Here is a 19,936-nt window from a genome sequence, read left to right as displayed (position 1 = left end):
AAGACCTCCAGACCGACTTCCCTTCAGCGAGAAAGCCTAGGAATCTGGAGGTCAAGTTTAAACACCTTGGGCGAGGGTCATTGAATCCGCGCCAGGCAGAAAAGGAACGATTGAGATCAAATTGAAGCGACCACCAGCGATATCCAAAAGTATGGAAAATGAACGGACGGCCACGACGAAGGCCAAAGAGGGGAGGGTGAAAAAGTTGGTCGTAGAGAGGTTGAAGAGAGAAGAAGCCAAAGAGAACAACAAATCCAGGAGGGGAACCTGGATGGGCTGAACCTAGATGGGGCTGTATCTTCATTACCATACACGGTATCACCCGTTGCCATCCGAACGGGGGGGCAAACCAATCAACGGGGGTTATTTATTGGGAACGAGATTACATACAGGGCTTCAACCTTATATATTTGGTAGATACAACATACCTAGGTAACTACTTAGGAGTTGCGTATTTTCTCTCTAGTTAAACTCTTATGTACATAGTTAGTTACATATTATATGTACGTATATACAATACAGAATATGTAAGAAAGGGTCCCTTGTACTTTGTACTTTAGTTCTCTCCCCTGGAGATCTCTTAGATGTAATACACAATACAGTATTCCAGGTACACCAGGCATCTCGGCGCAGATGCCAGATTAGGTGACATCTGTCAAAAAAAACCAAAAGAACAGGGAATAGAAGGTTTTTCTCTTGAGGAATGTGACCTTTTCATCCCCCATATATGCCGTGCTCTAGACTATCATGGTTGAAACATCAAATCGATTCCAAGTAAAGGACGTCATGACTTGATTGCCACCAGAATAACCCGTATTCAATTCCAAGGTTAGCGTTCCTCCCATGAAAACAAAGTACTTCGCTCCGTACGGTGCCTGTAAAAAAGGCACCTATTTCAATCCTGGGGTCCTCAAGGCACCAATCAACAGGGAGTCACATCCGGAGAAAAAAGCGGGTATATCACTACCAATAACTCGACCCAAAATGACCATCCAAATCTCGCTTGACCGGGTGGGTCCGGAGGGATAGTGCGCCACGCTGGGGGGGGCTGCAAGTCAAGGGGATGATATCCATGTCGGGGAGAGAGTTGTTCATGACCGAGGCTAGGCCTTGAAAGAATATGTGAACACATGAAATTCTTAACTATCCAAAAAGTCCCATTTTCTATGTGGATTGGCGGGAGATTGTCAGACTTGAAACCGAACTTCATTCTCCATTGCTTGTCTTGGCTGCGGAGTCAGATCGGATATAAATAGTGGCACGAGACATATCTTAGCGCCATTTGGCAGGGGGTTGAAAAAGACAAACGGACGCTCCTGGCGCTCTGAAACATTATTTCACCCCCTAGCGTTCGGTGGACCACTTTCTTTGTCTAATCCAATAACAATGGCGGCTTTGACGGGGGGGTTGGGGGGGTCGTGGGTGGGGGGGCTGATCGTCGTGAAATCAATTGGGGCGGCAACGGCAGATCCTGGCTTTGAATCTGGAAATGGTCTGCATATGCATCTGTACCACGCCTTTAAAAGTTGACCTATCGAGTAGTTCGCGCTTCTTTCTCACCGTCCTTCTCTACTTCATAGTAATTTACACTCAGAACTCTTAAATTATTCGATAGGTACACCGTATAATAGACTAAGGTGATCGTTGAAGATTAATTTGCGCAGTGGATCTGATTCGCGGACCATGCGATTGCCAAGTCAAAAGGAGATTACATCGTACAATGTACGGAGTACATCCAACGCAGTATAACTATACGAGAGTACTTCGTATACTGTATTATCTCTAAAGCCATTAGCCTTCCAAGGTTCTATGCACGGAGAAAGAAAAGCTCATTCGGACATACCGAAGATGTCACAGCAGTCAGACTGGTTCGGAGGCTGAACCATGGAATTCACATAATCTGGGGCAACCCTATGTGTTTCCCCAAACTCTCACATCTACAGATTTCTTAGTCAGATGTCTAATACCTAGGCACGTCTGCATCATAACTAGTATGTATATTACGATATACTTGAACAAGTATAACGTCAAATAATGGAAGTTTTATACGTCAAAACCGCTGAATACTAATTCGAATGCTGTATGCACCTATACGTACCGGATTTTCCCTGGCAGGGCTTTCCTATTTGATCTACCGCCGCCTTTATGAGGTTCAGGCTCAGACGCACAGAGTAGATGCCAGCACGCACTCAAATCAGTGCCCAGGTGATCATGCCCCTTTGAGTCACGTGCGGAGTGTTCATTGGGAAAGGTTCCCAGTGCCAGGCATTATCCGGTACATATATAAAAAACACCCCGAAACACACCATGCATGGGATACATTTATGCATCGCTGTCAGACTCGAGCTCATCGTTCTCGAGATGCTTCTTTCGCTCCTCGTTCATCTCTCTATACGTGCTGTAGCTCAACATGAAAAATGCCACCGTAATCAAAAAGCCTCCGATGATAGAGGCCATAGAAAGTGAGTCTCCAGTTCGGAACCAGTCCACCAGAGCGACGAGGAAAATGGTAAGGAGAGCGGCTACCGATGACAGAACGGGAGACGTGAGGGAGATGAGCACAAGGAAGGAGCCCGAGAAGGCTATCTTGGTGTTAGCATCTGTATCTGTGTTGAAATGCTGATGTGGTACTTACTAGCATTAGCACCCACGGAGATGAGCAGCATCCATGCTGCCTCACCAGTCGGCCACTCAAATGTCTCCCATCCCGTCCAGTGTAAAAATGGCAATGGGATCCATAGTACTAACAGGGTGAAAACCCCGATTAGACTGCCAAAAGTATTGGCAAAGATTGTACCTCGGCCAGGGCTGGTACCTTCCGGAGGGCAGGCAAAGCGTTTATAGAGCACCTCGTAAAGCCCATACAGAATGCTTCCAACGCCGATGACGATATTTCCGAGCAATCTGTTCTGCCCTCCGGTGTTATCCGAGTCTCCTTTTGAGACCTTCTTATTAGGCCCATCCCCATAGGCAACAACCATAACGCCGATGGTAGCGACGGCCACGGAAAAGACCTTGTCAACCCGCAGCTTTTCTTTCAATAACGGAATCGAAAAAGCATACGCGAAGAATGCCGAGCAGTTGTAAATTGCCGTGAGGTCGCTGGGGGTGGTCATGTTGACTGCCACGTACCATGATCCTCCAGCGACCGTGAGAGCGGTAGTTACAAAGGCGGTGGTCTTCAGCATATAGGGGACCGGAGATCGATTGGACGAGCGAGTGCTTAGATGTACTTCTTGGGATTCTACCATCTGCGCCGTGGTGCGAAGGAAAAAGACGTGGCGCCGCCAGAAAGCATCCCACGTGAGTTTCCGTTTCTGTAACCGAAGGATACCTAGCTGGACCAGCCAGAGCAAGGACCATGACCCGTGAGTCATATAGCTGCGTAGGGAAAGGATATGGTAAGCGTTTATATTCCGGGAAGCGGGTGTCGCATGGGCTAGTCGGTGGCATCTTTGCGCTCGGACTTACAGCATGCAATAGGGCTTCTTCCAATGCAATTCATTTTGAATGTATGAAGCGGTCTCCGTTTGGACCACGAAGCTAATTAAACTGAGCAGGAGGAATCCCGATGCAACGAGGTATTTCTTGCGTGTTGCTTTGGCAGCGTCGCGTTCCGGACTTTTACTCCGGATCGTCGGCCTTCTGGTTTCATGCAGCATAGGGCGGCCTTCGGCATCGGCATTCCCGAGGCTCGAGTGGGAGTGGGACCGGCGATGGCGGTCATCTTTGAGAAGAGGTTGTTGCGAGCGGCCATCTGTTGGTCGGTGTAATGGGGGGCGATTGACAACCATCTCGTCGTCAGAGTCGAAGTCGTGGACTCTGTCTAGGGTTGAGGTAACCCGGGGCTCAGAGAGCTCGATGTTATCAGAAGCCACAACGGCGATGGCAGGGGAAGGTGCTAGTCGGCTTAACTACCTCGACATGAATCCCGCCGTCAGGGGAGTTCTTGTCCGATTTACTCTGGTTGTGGGGAAAGATAAAGAGAAGGAGCTGACGAATGGACTATCGAAAGACCACCCATCCAGATGATGCAGATAACGTGGCTAGAGTGTATTGTCCCGGAAAAGGATACCCATGGAGTCTATTCCCACGTGTTCAATCGCTGCTGCACAGCCGTTCACAGGATACATGCGAATCGGCACCGGTCGCGGGATAGTTGTAGTTTGAATGTTAGGTTCAATCAACTGGGTAACAAGTATTATATCAAATGTGAATAAAAGCAGAAACACCCAGGTTGAAGACGATAGGGAAATCTAATGAGGCGTAACAAAATGGCCGCCTTCAGGTGTCATCATCCACTTGTGGACCCTGTGACTACACGTGATCTCGATCGGGGCGCATGCTATACCGGATTGGATTTAGCGTATGCAACTATGTCATTCGGCGATTTGGAGGTAGGAGATCTCCCCCGCTCGACCGCTGAAATTAAACAAGGAGATATACTTGCAATGTACAGTACTAAGATCTACTGATCTATTGCCCTGGTGACGAGCAAGACCATCTGATTATGGTTACCGAATGTTTAGTCTTATCCCACCCTGATGTCCCAAGTATGATAGAAATGTTGGGCCATATTGGATAACTTTAAATTCCTCGAATTGCCATGTGTTTTCACTGGTTATCATTCATATACAGTGGCCCTGTGAAAGCGCTTTAATATTCTCCCTCTACCTTACTCCTTGGGCCCAAATATCGCCTTCTGAGTATCATAAGTATACTTCAGATCAAGGTGCCAGTAATTGGGAGAATTGGCTTTGGCAACCAGCCAAGCCTGATCCAAAGCCTGCACGACCTCTTCTGGGAGCGGGCCCTTCTGAAGATCAGCAAGATTAGTTTCAAGCTGTGAGAAGCTGCTGACTCCCACCAGGACTCCATCGCGACCGCCATGGTCGATTCTCAAAGCAGAGTGATGGCGGACCCAGCGCAGAGCCGTCTCCAGAAGTGTGAGACCATGTTTCTCTACGACAGGCTCAATGATACTCAGAGCCTCGAAGGTGGCATCTCTGAAGTAACGTTTGCGATAATTTTGTCCGGTAGAATTCGAGTCGCTGTATCTGCCTTCGGCGGGGATATCTTGTGACTTGTATTTTCCGGAGAAAAGACCACCGGCCAGCGGGTTGTAGATGACGATATCGAGACCGTACCGGTGACAGGCAGGGACGAGTTCAGTCTCGATGTTGCGTGCTACCAATCGTGTCAGCTGAAAGGCCATGATCTCACATGTCGAAAGCAAGAGAAAGGGCACCACCTACTAATGGCGTTATACATGGCCTGGTAAATGGTGGGACGGACCCATCCCCTCTCAGCACAAAGGATGGAAATCTCCGCCACTTCAAAGGCTGTAAAGTTGCTGAGACCAAGCTGTACAAACTTCCCCTCCTTGTGCAGCTCGTTAACAGCCTGGAGAGTTTCAGCGAATGGAGTGGCGCGATCTGCTGCATGCAGATAGAAGATATCGACTGTGTCGGTCTGCAACTCCTTGAGAGAAAGCTCCAGTTGCCCACGGATGACGTCTGGCTTGTGGGCACCGAGCTCAAGCGGGTACCATTTCGTGGCCAGAGTTAGTCCACGCTCTTTCCAATTCGCCTTGGCTGTGAATGCTTCCTGTTCTCCGCCGATATAGACACGGGCGGTGTCGACTTCATTGAACCCTTGCTGCTGAAAGTAATCAAGGCATTTATTGTACTCATCCAACGAAGTGATCCGAGCACCCTTGGCCTCGGTTGGGCCAAAGGTCATCAATCCGAGAATCACTCTCGGCTGGGGGTTCTGTGCGATAAGAGGCATGATGGGAATTGGATTTTGTTCCGCCTATGTGAGGTGTGTTGAAAGTGTGATGGCGTGCGAGGAATGGCGGGGCTACTGGGCGGAGTGGTTCTTTTATACTCCGTACTATGCCCTGGAACTCTGAATTTGTAAGCCATATCAATTGAACATACAAATTCCAAGAATGCTTGCAAGAATGCTTGCAAGGATACCTAAGTCAATATACTAAGAAGCTTATCTCCCTCGGCGAATAGTATCCGAACACCATATGTACACACCTCATAAGGCCTTTTAAGAAATACATAGTCTGCTAAGCTCCTAGGAGATAGCGGGGTTGTGGAGGATCCCGATAACGGATAACGGAGCTCATCGCAGTCTCCGCGGTGATTAATTTCTTCCGGAAGAGTAAGGAACTGTGCTTCCTGTTGTCTATTCAATTCACCTTATTGTTCCAAAGATGAGTCTCGATATTGCGCCGCGATATGGCACAAAGGAAATCATTCAACTGGATCCGAGGAAAGGCGAACGGGATTACAGCATATTGGTCATCAATCCCAATACCTCAACGCACATGACCGAAGCCCTGAAGCCCATATTGGCCAGCATGAACTACCAAGACGTGCACTTCGAGTACTTCACTGCTCCAGACTCCACTGTGGAAATTGACGGAGTCGAAATTGAACCAATCGCCAGCATCAATAACGCCGAAGAATCGTGCAAGTCGGCATTGAATTGCTGGCCCGTACGAGAGTTTATCGGCGATTACGACGCGTTTCTTGTAGCGTGTTACTCTGCGCATCCATTCGTCGGCAGGCTTAGGGAGGATATCGCGGCAAGCGAAGAAGCGAGCTCAGCGAGAAACAAATATGTCACTGGAATATTTGAAGCATCCATCACAGCTGCGCTCTCCTTGGTTAGTGGTTTCGCATTGCAAGATCCAATCAATCCAGCAGAGAAACTACGAAAGTACCAAGAGAAGGGCAGCTTTGGTATTGTGACTACTGGCTCCGCGTGGAAGGAGGAGCTCACCAATGCGGTTCAGGGAGCGCTGGGTTACGACTTTGAGGACGGAAGCTCCATGCACTTTGCAGGCGTCGAGACTACAGGTCTGACGGCAGTTGAACTCCACACCACAGAACCAGAGGAGGTTCGACGGAGGATCATCGATGCTACCCGCAACCTGCTTCGGAACTCGGAATCTCGTGTGAAGGTTGTCTGTCTGGGCTGTGCAGGTATGGCTGGTATGGAGGAAGCGGTACGGGAGGGGTGTACTCAGGAATATGGACACCCGGAAGGCCAACGGGTACGAATTGTCGATGGCGTAGTTGCCGGCGCTGGAAACCTCATTACAGCCTTGAAGGCAGGGTTTTGAGTGATATAGTGGTCTAGGGTGACGGTTGGGCAATCAGATAGATCACTTGGGGAAGACGATCTATCAAAATTTTTAGCATAACTGGGCGGATTTAAAAGCATATAAATATCAGATTAGTCAACTTTCATTCCGGACCAAATTTATTTCACAAGCCATTAAAACGTTGTTGTTGTCTAACACATTAGGTAGCAAGATCTTCTGCCTGAGGCAAAAGTATCGGCCAAAAAGTTCCCCGCGTGAACGCGATACGCGTTAACGAGCAGCAACACTCGACGGCTTCTGCGAAGAAAAGATGCCAAGGTTTGTTCATTCTGTCGACTCAATTATAATTGAGGACTCTCTTTCCAGCTTGAACACTGATGCTAATGTTGGTGGCGATTGTAGAGAAATCATCACAATTCAAGCCGGCCAGTGCGGCAACAACGGTATGTGGCTCAACTCCGCGATCCATTCCACGAGACCCTTGATCCTATTCTTTTGAACGGAACATGAGGACATATAGTTCACATCGCTAACATTCGCTCTATCTAGTCGGCAGTCAGTTCTGGCAGCAGCTTTGCCAGGAGCACGGGATCAGCGCAGATGGAAACCTGGAAGAACATGCGACTGACGGGGCGGCCGGTGATCGCAAGGATGTCTTCTTCTATCAGGTGTGTACAGGAAGCTTGGGAGAGCAAAATATCTGCTTGGTGACATTGCGAGAACACTGGCTAACAGACGTGGGCAGAGTGACGACACAAGGTACATCCCTCGAGCGATTCTCCTCGACTTAGAACCCAGGGTATGCTATCCTTCGCCGATATATCACACCGACACAAGATGATTAACATACAGGTTGATTTCAGGTCCTCAACGCCATTCAGACTGGCCCTTACAAGAATATTTACAACCCCGAGAACTTCTTCGTCGGACAACAAGGTATCGGAGCTGGAAACAATTGGGGTACCGGATATGCTGCAGGCGAGGGCGTACAAGAGGAGATTTTCGATATGATCGACCGCGAAGCAGACGGAAGTGACTCACTAGAGGGATTTATGCTTCTACATTCGATCGCAGGAGGAACAGGCTCCGGACTGGGGAGTTTCATCCTAGAGCGCATGAACGATCGATTCCCGAAGAAACTGATCCAAACCTACTCCGTCTTCCCGGATACACAGTCCGATGTTGTCGTCAACCCTTACAACAGTTTGCTTGCCATGCGACGATTGACCCAAGATGCCGACTCTGTGGTCGTCCTCGATAATGGTGCTCTGTCACGAATTGTCGCTGATCGGCTCCACGTTCAAGAGCCCTCGTTCCACCAAACCAACCAGCTCGTTTCAACGGTGATGTCTGCATCTACAACCACGCTACGATACCCTGGATACATGCACAACGATCTCGCCGGGATCATCGCCTCGCTCATCCCTACCCCACGCAGCCACTTCCTTCTCACATCATACACACCTTTCACGGGCGCCAACATCGAGCAAGCTAGGACCGTGCGAAAGACAACCGTACTAGACGTTATGCGTCGCTTACTACAGCCCAAGAACCGGATGGTCTCCGTCAACCCCAGCAAGTCCAGCTGCTACATCAGTATCCTCAACATCATCCAGGGCGAAGCGGACCCGACCGACGTGCACAAGTCACTGCTACGTATCCGGGAGCGTCGCCTCGCTTCCTTCATCCCCTGGGGCCCTGCCAGTATCCAGGTTGCTCTAACGAAGAAATCCCCGTATATCGAGGAAACTGGGCACCGTGTCAGTGGGCTGATGTTGGCCAACCACACCTCTGTCGCAACACTATTCAAGCGCATTGTGAAGCACTACGACATGCTCCGCAAGCGCAATGCCTTCTTAGATTCATATAAGAAGGAAGCGCCATTTGCTGACGGACTTGGCGAATTTGACGAGGCACGTGCGGTTGTGATGGATCTGATCGGTGAGTACGAGGCAGCCGAGCGAGAGGATTATCTGGATCCAGATGCAGGCAAGGCAAATGAGCTTGGAGTATGATATGAGATGCGGAGATTTCATTCCTCGCCCTTTTGCTTAAATTTTTTTTTTTTTTTTTTCTTCTTTCTCTTTTTGCTATTTGGACAGGGCAAGGGGGGTTTGAGCGCATCATCGGTGTCTGCGCCGGCGTCCACTGGGTTTTTATTCACATTTACATTTTCCTTTCCCCCTTTCTTTTTGTCTGTCCCCGTTCTCAAACCTTACCAGTGGACATATCATGAAACCAATCCACGCTAGTTGCTATTTAAAATTGACCATGAACACGTAGCCCGTGTAGAGCGTGTCAACGTGGTAGGATTCTGATTTGTACCGTTTAGCGTGTGTCTGCGAGGGATCCGTGGGCAGATACAGAGTAGCATCCTACTACGGAGTACAACATAAGGTGATAGTAGTGGGGAATATGTGGAGAGAGAGAGAGACGGTGAAATTGGGTAGCGGGATCGGCCCTCACTTTAGGCACTTTAGGCCTAACCCAGGAAATGTACGGAGTATACAACATACAGATGGCATCACACGTCCTCCATATGCAGTACGAAGTACGGAGTACTATGTTGTATGTATGCAGTCTTGCATATGCTGTTACCGATGCAATAGCTCCACGCGGATCATCCGTCGTACCTAGGCGGGCTTGGCTCAGGCGACTCGTCGATTTGTACTCCGTACAGACAGTTCACTCGCTACGGTTCACTTGCTGTAGAGGTCATAGCTCCTTTCGTCCACTTGCATGTCTTTTTTTTCTTTTCTCCCTCTTGCGTTGGATTGAGTGGTATTATTGGGCACGATGTACTTCGTATTCTGCATGATATACAGAGTACGGAGTAGTAAAAGATAAGTCCCTGGAGTACCGCAGGAGGGGAAGTCCGGGTGAACATCTTGCCACTTTGGTGGCGCGGTAAAACGGTAGACCGATATTTGGGTTCTCTTCCAAGTCTAATTCAATTCTAGTTAGGAGTTGGGGGTTAGTTACTCCATACTTGACTAGTTACCTAGGTAGTTGGTGAATTAGTTGACTTTAGTTTTCGTACACCTGACTCCTGAAATCATCACGTGAAGGTACACCCTTGAATGCACGGGCAATTCAACATTTCGATCATTGGGCCCGAGACCAGGCGCATGGGTGATACGTCCGCGTGGGGATGCAGAAGAATCCGGTAAAGTCAAAAGAAAAAAGAAAAGGAAAATTAAGAAATTTGAAAGAAGAAGAAAGAAAAGGAAAAAAAAAAAAAAAAGATTTTTAAGTAATATAGAGTATATCCGTCCAGTCAAAGGATAGGGGTCCTATTCGCCTTTCAAGTATAGTTTGTTCCAAATCACCTAGGGGTGGTCCAATATCAAGACCAATTAATTCTAATAATTGTAATAATTCTAACTAAAATTGGTCTAAAATTGGTCTAAAAATCCACTAAAAATCATCGCAAATCGCCTAGCCCCAACAACCATTACTTTGGGCAACTCCACTTCTCGATTCCGTCACTGTCGCCTCACTGAGTCAGCCCCGTCTCTGGTTAGAAGTCTGTTTCTTTGGCTTTCTCCCGTGTCTTCCGATTACCCTATATATAGGCTGGTCGTGCTGGTCCTCTTTTCCCTTCCTCCCCCTTTTACAACTTTCTCTACTTGGATTCTCTACTTTCCCCACGCCTCCACACTTAAACGGCGCTTATCTTAAACCCACTCCTCAGCGTCTCGCCCTTAAATCTACTTCTACTCCCTATTTCTCCCTCTCTTCCGCAGAAGTACCTCTATATCAACCCCTCTCTCTCTCCAAACCGACTCCACCACCACCCCCCTAAACAACCTCAAACCACAATGGCTCCCCGCAAGCCCCGTTGCAACTTCAAGGAGTGCAAGGAAGCTGCCCAACGTATCGTCGGTGACTGCAGCTTCTGCGCCGGCCACTTCTGCTCCAAGCACCGTATGCTGGAAGCTCACTCTTGCACTGGACTGGAGGACTGCAAGAAAGAATCACACGCCCGCAATGCCGATAAGCTGAACAGCGAACGCACTGTTGTTGTGAAGGGCGTATGAGAAGAGGGACACTATAATCAGAATGAGAAATATCCGCTGTTTCTGGGGCTTTTTCTCTCGGCTGAACAAAGGGGCGGAAGCGGATGGTGCCACACACCCTGAGGATGACCTAGCCTAGTCGATTGTAGGCTGGGGCCGTCTCGTCTCCTCACCCCCTATCTTATCTGCCTGCCTCGGCCGATCAGGTGTTATCCCTGCTAGCCTTGGCTTCGATTTGGTTCGACCCGATTCTTCCCTTTCTTGCGTGCCTCTGCGGTGATCTTGGATTTAGCGCGGTGTTTAGTTTTTACTCTCTTCTTCTCTGATTTTCCGGGAATTGAAGCTCGTCTTTCCTTTGGTTTTTCGTGATCTATATCTAGATCGGATTCGTTTTGTTGGCTACGGCTTGGTTTTGAGGCTTTGGTCTTCATTTGCATGGCGTTGTCTTTGGTGTTGACATCTTTCTTCTGATCTTTCGATATTTACTACTTATCTACTTATCTACTTATCTGCTGCTGCCACTGCTGCTGTCTCGCATTTTTGGCATGCCTCTTCTCTTTTCGGGGACTGCTAAATAGAGCTCTTCTGGGTCATTTTAGCCACTATACATATCTCTTGAAATCTTGAAACCCCCTTTTATTACCACATGACAGATTGACAGATATACTTAACTGTGGTAGAGTTCCTTGAGTAGCTCATCCGCCATATTTGAAACAAAGGGATTCTTGACAGCTATTACTACGGTTGGATAGAAACGTATTGAGTACAAGTACAGATATGGTATTCTTGAACTAAAATTGTGTGATCGCTCTGAAATCTATTTGAAACACCGTAGAACCAACCCATTTAGCCCGGTCCAATCTTCGGCCTATGTAATAAGTCAGCTTATAGTCCTTCAATGCCCAAAGAAATCAAACAAAGGGATGAAGAGTAATGAAGAGTAAGACATACATATCATGGTGTTCACTCAGACGACTGAGATACTTATTCAACTCCTCTACACGCTCCTTATGAGTTTTGACACCTTCACGCTGGAGCCGCTCATGCAACTGTCCCGAAAAATCAGCTTATCTGTACAACAAAGCCGAAGTAGAAAAGAGCCCAAGCCCAACAAAAAGACCTAGAAAAAGAAAGTAAAGTAAAGAGACAAACATACCCGTTTCCGCCGAATCTCCTCAGCTTTCTTTTCGGCCTCAGTCTTTCCAGGCACATCCCACTCCTTCTCCCTGTCTTCCTCGGACATCACACCCTCATTTTTTTGATTGTCTGGCTGTTCCGTACCAGGTGTTGACTCCGGCTTTGGCTGTGTCGCATCCCCCTCCTTCTTCTTCGTGCTCTTCTTCTTTTTCTTCTCTATCCGTCCTCCACTGACTTTACTCCCTTTTAGCTTGAGCTTGCCGCCACCGACGGAGTACTCGTCACCTGCCATCCTTGCGGCGATGGTGTTGGGGATGCGGTAGGGTGGGACTATTCAGAGTCGCCTTTTTTTTGGTGGTGTGGCGTGTTGCTCGTAGAGGTATTGGGCCCAGCGGATATGATAGGCGTGTGCAGCGTGCGCGCGGCGTGCGGGAGTAAGAGGGGCGGTGGCGATTGGTCTTGTGCGTTGGCGTGGATGTGGAGGTTTCGTTCCCTTTTTCAGAGGTGAAGTGCGACGCGCGACTGAGTGGATGGTAAATATTTGGCTTTGTGGGTGTTGTGGTGTTGATTGAAAACCGAGGGAGGTCCTCTTGTCGCGGTTTGAGGTTGGGTTTGGGCCAATCAGAGGCGGTGCTGGGTTGAACCAACACCGTACCTACACTACACCACATAGGTATCTTATAGACACTACATATATTACGAAAATAACACTGCCTTTTGAAATAGAAAGAAGATAGGGAATAAGCGGTAATAGCGTTAAACGCTAGATTTCTACACCGAGAGATAAATTTATCTGTATCCGCCCCTGAAAGGTCACATCGCTATACTTCTGAAAACGGATACCTAGTATGTTGTACACGGGCAGGTGCTAGACGTAGATAAAAGGCTCTCTTTTTAAATTCCGCATGAACCCTTTGTCACAACCTCTTCCAATTGTACCCTACTGAATAGCCGGCTAGGCCAACAAAAATGGATCCCGCAGTTCCCATCAAACTCGACTATACCGCGACCTCTACTCAGACAACAATGAAGATTCCCTAAATACTGTCCTTTTCTACTTACTATCCTATGCAATTCAGGTATAATCATGAGAGATCAGCAACCAAATTAGCCTATGGTTATACACTGCAAGATGGTGATTGAAAAGCGGCATCCTCGATTAAAATGGCGGCGAACATGGTGCCCCAGCAGTATGGTATGCCTTCGCCAGATGCCACTGGTTATCATGATTTTGGCTCAGAAAACAACCGGAAACAAGGGAATCACAAAACATGCCAAATTATAGACAAGTCACCCGCTCACCATGTTGATATCCGCCGGACCTTCGCCCGGTTAATACCCGACCAGCAGCCAAATTTGACTTTTGCGAGCAGCCCGGAAAGTATATCTTTAGACGACTTAAACGCATATTCGCATCTGCCTCATCTTGTTCACCCGGAGGTCCATTACGAAATCCCGTCGAAATGTGGGCTTGCTATGTCCGGCTTGACGACACCCCCATCTCAGATGATTGACACCAATCATAAGGCCGAAGTAAGACATTCAGACCTGAGTGCTATACACCTGTACGGGCGATATGCCACCCGACACATAACTCTCTCATTGGTTATTACCTCACCGTCTAGTTCATTACTGCCTTCTTAAAGCATTTACTAATTCTAACTTCTCTTTTATTTGTATACTATACATTATAGATTCAATTCAGATTCAATTCAGATTCAGTTCAGATTCAGTTCAAATTCGGTTAGTAAGATAGTAAGATAGTAAGATAATAAGAAATCAAGAGTCAAGACTTAAGACTTAGGAGTATAAAGAGCCCGGTGTTAAAAAAGATTAATATCGTATTTGTTGAACAATCTCCTATACATGTATATATGTTTGCTAACTAACTATAAACTAAGCCCTATTTGTTCGTTATTTACCATTTGTTAGCTTGTTTACTATAATCGAGTAGAGTTTAAATGGTTTTAGCAGGGTATATAACCCCCTACATTTCTAGTTTAATCAATTAATAATTCTGCCTCTGTTTTCTCCCCACATTGTAACAGGTTGCTCAAGAGTATTCATTTAGTTATAAAAAATACTATATAAAGTAACTATAGATTCAATAATGGTGCTTGTGAAGTGAGAGATCTAAATTATTGCCTGGCAATATAAACCAATGAGAGATGATAACATAACTAGTTAGGTCTTTACATCCTAACCGGCTTTTCTTCTTTCTGCTGCTTCTGCCCCATACACAATCTACTCATAGGAAAACAAAATAATATTTCACAATGAATGAATCTCACGGAAGTGACGTGGAAGTCTTTATGGGCGACCTGCCTCCTTCCACCAACAGATACGCCTACGAAGGGAAAGAGCAACTCCATCTAATCCTAAGAATTGAATATAACCGCCTAGGCCCATTAACCCATTCCCAGTATGAACCATTCAAGCCCAATCTGGAAATATCCGAATACTTCGTGATTTTCATTGATCCTTCCTCTTTCGAGCAAGAGTTTTTGCTCCCAGACCCAATCGCTGGTCTTCGTCTATTCTACAACGCGGCCCTACATAGCTTGATTCTCAGAATGTCAACTCCCGAGCATTCTCAAGTTGCCGGTGCATTGCACACCGCAGTATCAATTGCTTTGCTGCCCATGGACCTTCACGAAGCAATTCAAGTATATGGAGGAGTGGACGTCCCCGTTGGCAACGGAAACGTCAAACAACCAGATGGGGGCTGGGGCCCCATTCGGCACACTCTTGGTGTCCCCAAACGACCTGGGGTAGTCGTGGAGGTCGGAGTGTCCGAGCCTGAGACGAAACTGCACAACGACGCAAGAATGTGGGTGGATCCCGTCAGAGGGGAGGCAAATATGTCCATCACTGTGAAAGTCAACCGGAGGAAGGCCCAGCTCAAAATCGATACCTGGGAATGGGACTCAGGTTGCCAACATCCCCATGTCACGCAATCTTGCGTGATCGAGAGGTCTGGTGATAAGACCACTGTCTCTAAGTACCCAATTACGATACCCTTCGAATACATTTTCCGACGATCCCCGGATATTGCCAGAGAGACCGACATTCGGCTTGAAAAGCAGTCCCTGGTCAACCTGGCAATTTCTGTATGGGCTGCACAACGGCTATGAGTTCATGCGACAACCAACAGCTAGCCAAATAGACAGTAGTGCGACGAATAAGGCTTCTATTCCTCTTGCCTTAGTAGGTTTGGCCCAAGATATAGAGGAAGCTCAACGCTAATCTCTATTACTTTATTCTACTCCTGGCAGTATTTATATAGCGTGATATCAAATATCACGACTCGTATATCGTTTTGAGCCAGACGAATCAGATTATCCGCATCCTATGTCGTTAAGCAGGCCGAGTACTCGTGTGGTATTTATTTGAGAATATGACAAAGACGAGCTGACAATTCCGATCGAAGACGAAAAGCAAGGCTTGGAATGGACCAATGTAATTGGATATCCCCGTTGAATCAAATAGCCCCCTCAGTATCGCGGTTATCGGACCCCGACAAAAGGACAACCTTAGGATATAATTATGACTCACCTCTTACCTCTCACCTCTTACCTCTCCTTCTACCCTCTTATCTCTTTCACGTCTTAGCATTCGCAATGGTGACCACAAGGCCAGCTTGAGCCTGGAAGCTCTAGCCGACCTCCTAGTCCCCAGAGATCTTTGCATTTCTCCCGACGGGGCTAATATGGTCTACAATCTACAACATTTCAACAAAAAAGGTCAAAATGTCTCCTGCTCAATCTGGATAGCCGAGGTTGGCAAAGAAAAAAGTGCTCGTCAAATTACCCCTGGCTTGTTCAACGATGAACTGCCACACTGGTCTCCAGATGGAACTTCTGTTGCATTTGAAGAGGTGCGTGGTTCGGATATGAAAACGTCGAAAAATGGATACGAAAAACGAACGGTCGACGGGGAAGCGCATTGTGGAATATGCGTAATGTGAAGACACCCATTTTGATTCTTCATGGTGAGAATGACGTGCGTGTGCCCTTGTCACAGGCTATTGCCTTTTACCGGGGGTGTGTTCGCAACAGTCTGCCCGTCGAGATGGTGACTTATCCTCGAGAAGGGCATATAATCGCCGAAAGGAAACTACTCATTGATATGTGGAAGCGGATGAGGCACTTTTACCACACGCACTTGTAGTGATCGTTTGTAGTGAGACTTCTGGCTACGATGACTCTCTTGCGATCTCTGGTCTACCTAGAATGAATTGGAACAAATTGAAGAGTATGTGTTCGTAGTCTTACTCAAAAGCAAAATAAAAATAATTATTAAAGTCATTAAACTCTACCTAGGTAGGACTTGGATTACGGAGACCGCCGCCATCCGTCGCCATCGCCGGGCCCCACCTCATGCGGCTCATAACGCCAAGCTTTGCCAAGCCTCGAAAGGAGGGAGGGAAACACGTGGTTGAATATCTTGGGCGTATCAAATTGAAAGCTTCCACACTAAAGCTTTAAGGGCTGAGATAGGTGATAAATAGCATGCTATCGATCTCTCCAGATTGGTATCACGTATAGTCCCTCTCGAAAAACGTCTATTCTGGCAAGGTGTTCTGGGCATGGCAGAGTGCGTTGTCATTTGTGCCGGCCCAGTGATTGGAGGAGCATATAGCTATGATTTGATGTGGATATTATCTTTTGAGGTGTTTGTATATATTGAGGCTTGGCTGGTTCGGATACTTGTCCAGAAACTGAATAATTATAGAGATAATGATAAAGATTTAAGAATGACTCCGTCACCATCGAGCGAGCTCTGACCGATTCGCAACAAATATGTTACCATCCATGAGACCCCGAAAACGGATCATTTGTCAATGCTGATGGGTTTTCATACCAGGTTGATCTCCAACCCAAGGGTCGCGTTCATCACGGCATTTCCATAGAAGAACTCCGTGCTATCAAGATTCATTAGTGAATATAGGGCCACAACAAGGACAGACAATACATACCCAGCATTACCGACATTGACATATGTAGACTCGGTAAAAATGTCCAGATGGGCCAGAGCGAGCAGCCAGTCCTTCAGATCGCCAGAGAAAGAGCCCTCAAACTGCTTGGCAGGAATTAGGGTGCTGACCGTTATCCCGGTGTCAGTGTTGACGTCTTCGTACAGCGTCCACGAGGTCCCGAAGAGATCGTCAATCGTGGCAATTGGTCCATTGGTCCAGCCGATGGGGAGCTGGCCCCCCTCGTACTGCAGCCACAGCATGAGCTCGTGCGAGGAGGATGACGTTGAGTCACCTTTGATATCATTGGTCATGAAGTCGAAGCAAACATTTCCTGCTCGGATAGATGGTCAATATAAAAACGGGTGGGGGTTTGGTACTGGGGGTTATCGCACCCTTGAATTTAGTGGTGTTGGTACGCGTCCAGCTGTAGTCCGTGGGGATGGACTCGATACCGGACAGTTTGGTCTCGAGGTTCTGGGTCAGACCGACAAAGGAGTAACCCTTGGGGACATTGTTCCTACAGTATATTTTTAGTATGTCCCTGATATCGACGCAGAGTAAGTAACCTTACGTGCTCTCGACATAGTCGATGTTGGCCACGCTGCTCCAGAGTACCTCCTTTGCGCCATTGGCGCTTGAGGTGAGCCCGTCATAATTTGTACACTGCGTGCCGACCATCCGAGCGGCATTGTACAGCATGTTGTAGACAATCCATGGTGTATTTGGAAGAATAAGGTTAGCCTGGTCTCCGCAAAGATCAGTGGGGGACTGAGCCCGAGAGGAAAGGTCGTTCAGTGCCGGAAGGGCGGAAGCAGCATGGGTCAAGAATAGGGCCGCTAGGGCAAGAGACTGTCTGAAGAAAACCATCTTGAGATAATGCAATTCTCCGAGACCAGCAGAGTGAATTGCTTGAAAGGAAAGTATGAAGTTGAGGTAGAGTACCAAACAGATCCTAGGTTTAGTTCTTCGGGGGAACTTCTGATTTTATAAATGGTCTTCTTGATGATATGGGGGTTGATCTAGTTCTAACACCTAAGTGGGCCCTGTGAGGAAGGGTGATAATAATGTGAAACTACCGATCGAAAACCCCTGTAATACACTTTAATTAACCGGAACGAGAGACTCTGGATATTCATCGCTCTTCTAGCAAGACCCAGAAGACCTCCTTACGGAAATTAATGGAGCTGTACTCAGAAATCGAATGCCATCGGTAATGCCCGAAGGGTTGATTGGGCGAGTACCCATACGTTTGGATAGGGGTTGCTGAGCGTTCAACTTCTTCCTAGGCCCCTATATTTTATAGTCTGACTAATTCTATTCCCGGTCAAATAATTGCCAGGTACGTGGATTTTAAGTAGATTTGGCCTTTCTTTTTGTTTGGGGTGCGACCGACAAATTTTGAAACGTAGGACTATTTCTCAGGAAGACCACGACCGGATCTCGGGGGAGTGAAGTGCATCCGAATAATATATGCAACGTGCAACGTGCTTCTAGAATCGTCCTTCTCTGCACATCTCAAAGCAGAGGTCAATATTGTCTCCTCCTCCCTGATCTTTTGGTCCGGGAACACTAGAAGTTCATCTTCTGTTCGTACTCCTCTGGTGACAAAGACAATAATCCCCTATGCTCCTCCTGCGTAAGCTTCCTTGGACAATCCTGGAGTTTCCCTTCCACCGCTAGCATTGCAAGCCTCCTTGCAGCTTCCTGAATACCAGCGCTCCGCAGAGTCTCAACGACTATGTCGGTAGTCTGCGGTTCAATGTATTGCCGGGGGTCGGTCCATAGGATGTAGAATAGCACACTGGGTTCTTGGATCAAGGCAGGCTTATCAAGAACCACTGTAAAGAAGGTATGTGGTATCGGGCGCATAGAAATGTCACGGTTAATCTGAGGCAGTGCTCGTATGACCGAGCCCGGCTCAAATTCATGGGAGGCACCAACCTCAAATCCGTTGGGGGCAGCAGATATAAGGGAAGACAAGGATGGACTAGGAATCCGGAACTCAAAGTAAATGGTTTTGGAGGCAGGGAGATGGGAGATAATTCCAGCGGCGAATGTGCGTGCAGTTATTTCTAGTAAGACTGACTTTTCCTGCTCGATATCTGCGAGGAACTGGGCGTAGATCACGTATTGAAGGTCGCATTCCCCATCCGAAGAAGTGTTTGTGACTGAGACTGTATTGTTTTCAGATCCCCATGTAAGACGAAGTACGGCCGAGTCTATAGACTGGACTTCTGCGGTTTGCTGCTGCTGCTCTAAAACCTTCTGGATGTGTTGTAAGGACGGAGTCTCCTCGGACAGTGGAGGCGGGGGTGGTTCATAGAGTCCATAGTCAATCTGGTTGTCAACATATGTGGAATAGATTCCTCGCATAAGCTCTTTTATGTCCCACTTTATTGTGCCCTGGTTTGTCGTAATATTCACATTGATATCGCGAATTTCAGGATTAACCGAAATTCCCCATTCCTTAAAAGTTTGAAGCTCAGTGGGCGGAGTGTCAAGACGTTTAATCATGTCTAGCTTTTTTATTGCAGACGGAAGACTCCGATCAAAGCTAATCCACCAGGGGCCCGTGCCGTGGTCATTATCTTGCAATGAACCCTGGAGGTGGCTCTTCGACGTGAGAAGGAAACAGAATCCCGACATAAACTCATCCTCGAAGCCAGTTCGCATCGTTGG

General features: G+C 47.5%; 9 protein-coding genes across 9 annotated transcripts; 4 read left to right on the top strand and 5 right to left on the bottom strand.

Moving 5' to 3' along the window:
* Nucleotides 1-57: 57 nt before the first annotated feature.
* Nucleotides 58-332, bottom strand: N7516_001115 (uncharacterized protein; the record flags this gene model as incomplete). The annotated part of the gene is made up of 2 exons (XM_057213837.1): nt 58-282; nt 315-332. The coding sequence occupies 2 exons, from the start codon at nt 330-332 to the stop codon at nt 58-60; spliced, it is 243 nt and encodes an 80-aa protein (XP_057075720.1).
* A 1,005-nt stretch (nt 333-1,337) lies between these two features.
* Nucleotides 1,338-5,790, bottom strand: N7516_001114 (Drug/metabolite transporter; the record flags this gene model as incomplete). Its single annotated transcript, XM_057213836.1, has 8 exons — nt 1,338-1,483; nt 1,844-1,911; nt 2,342-2,582; nt 2,636-3,381; nt 3,472-3,901; nt 4,541-4,617; nt 4,680-5,187; nt 5,256-5,790. 8 exons carry the CDS (start codon nt 5,788-5,790, stop codon nt 1,338-1,340), a joined length of 2,751 nt encoding a protein of 916 aa, XP_057075719.1.
* A 436-nt stretch (nt 5,791-6,226) lies between these two features.
* On the top strand, nt 6,227-7,141 carry N7516_001113 (aspartate/glutamate racemase family protein; the record flags this gene model as incomplete). The annotated part of the gene is made up of 1 exon (XM_057213835.1): nt 6,227-7,141. One exon carries the CDS (start codon nt 6,227-6,229, stop codon nt 7,139-7,141), a length of 915 nt encoding a protein of 304 aa, XP_057075718.1.
* Nucleotides 7,142-7,433: 292 nt separating this feature from the next.
* On the top strand, nt 7,434-9,138 carry N7516_001112 (gamma-tubulin mipA; the record flags this gene model as incomplete). Its single annotated transcript, XM_057213834.1, has 5 exons — nt 7,434-7,441; nt 7,526-7,566; nt 7,673-7,791; nt 7,869-7,922; nt 7,987-9,138. 5 exons carry the CDS (start codon nt 7,434-7,436, stop codon nt 9,136-9,138), a joined length of 1,374 nt encoding a protein of 457 aa, XP_057075717.1.
* A 1,806-nt stretch (nt 9,139-10,944) lies between these two features.
* On the top strand, nt 10,945-11,163 carry N7516_001111 (uncharacterized protein; the record flags this gene model as incomplete). Its single annotated transcript, XM_057213833.1, has 1 exon — nt 10,945-11,163. One exon carries the CDS (start codon nt 10,945-10,947, stop codon nt 11,161-11,163), a length of 219 nt encoding a protein of 72 aa, XP_057075716.1.
* Nucleotides 11,164-11,988: 825 nt separating this feature from the next.
* N7516_001110 (DUF1754 domain-containing protein) lies at nt 11,989-12,571 on the bottom strand (the record flags this gene model as incomplete). Its single annotated transcript, XM_057213832.1, has 3 exons — nt 11,989-12,010; nt 12,094-12,191; nt 12,299-12,571. 3 exons carry the CDS (start codon nt 12,569-12,571, stop codon nt 11,989-11,991), a joined length of 393 nt encoding a protein of 130 aa, XP_057075715.1.
* A 1,984-nt stretch (nt 12,572-14,555) lies between these two features.
* Nucleotides 14,556-15,413, top strand: N7516_001109 (uncharacterized protein; the record flags this gene model as incomplete). Its single annotated transcript, XM_057213831.1, has 1 exon — nt 14,556-15,413. One exon carries the CDS (start codon nt 14,556-14,558, stop codon nt 15,411-15,413), a length of 858 nt encoding a protein of 285 aa, XP_057075714.1.
* Nucleotides 15,414-17,136: 1,723 nt separating this feature from the next.
* N7516_001108 (uncharacterized protein) lies at nt 17,137-18,124 on the bottom strand (the record flags this gene model as incomplete). The annotated part of the gene is made up of 4 exons (XM_057213830.1): nt 17,137-17,203; nt 17,258-17,588; nt 17,650-17,774; nt 17,829-18,124. The coding sequence occupies 4 exons, from the start codon at nt 18,122-18,124 to the stop codon at nt 17,137-17,139; spliced, it is 819 nt and encodes a 272-aa protein (XP_057075713.1).
* A 702-nt stretch (nt 18,125-18,826) lies between these two features.
* Nucleotides 18,827-19,930, bottom strand: N7516_001107 (uncharacterized protein; the record flags this gene model as incomplete). Its single annotated transcript, XM_057213829.1, has 1 exon — nt 18,827-19,930. The coding sequence occupies one exon, from the start codon at nt 19,928-19,930 to the stop codon at nt 18,827-18,829; it is 1,104 nt and encodes a 367-aa protein (XP_057075712.1).
* Between the last annotated feature and the right edge of the window lie 6 nt (nt 19,931-19,936).

The sequence above is a fragment of the Penicillium verrucosum genome, assembly GCF_028828655.1.
Source record: "Penicillium verrucosum strain IBT 35672 chromosome Unknown utg000001l_segment0_segment0, whole genome shotgun sequence".
Classification (NCBI taxonomy): domain Eukaryota; kingdom Fungi; phylum Ascomycota; class Eurotiomycetes; order Eurotiales; family Aspergillaceae; genus Penicillium; species Penicillium verrucosum.
Note: the sequence above shows the minus strand (reverse complement) of the source record. Positions and strands in the feature narration are given on the sequence as shown.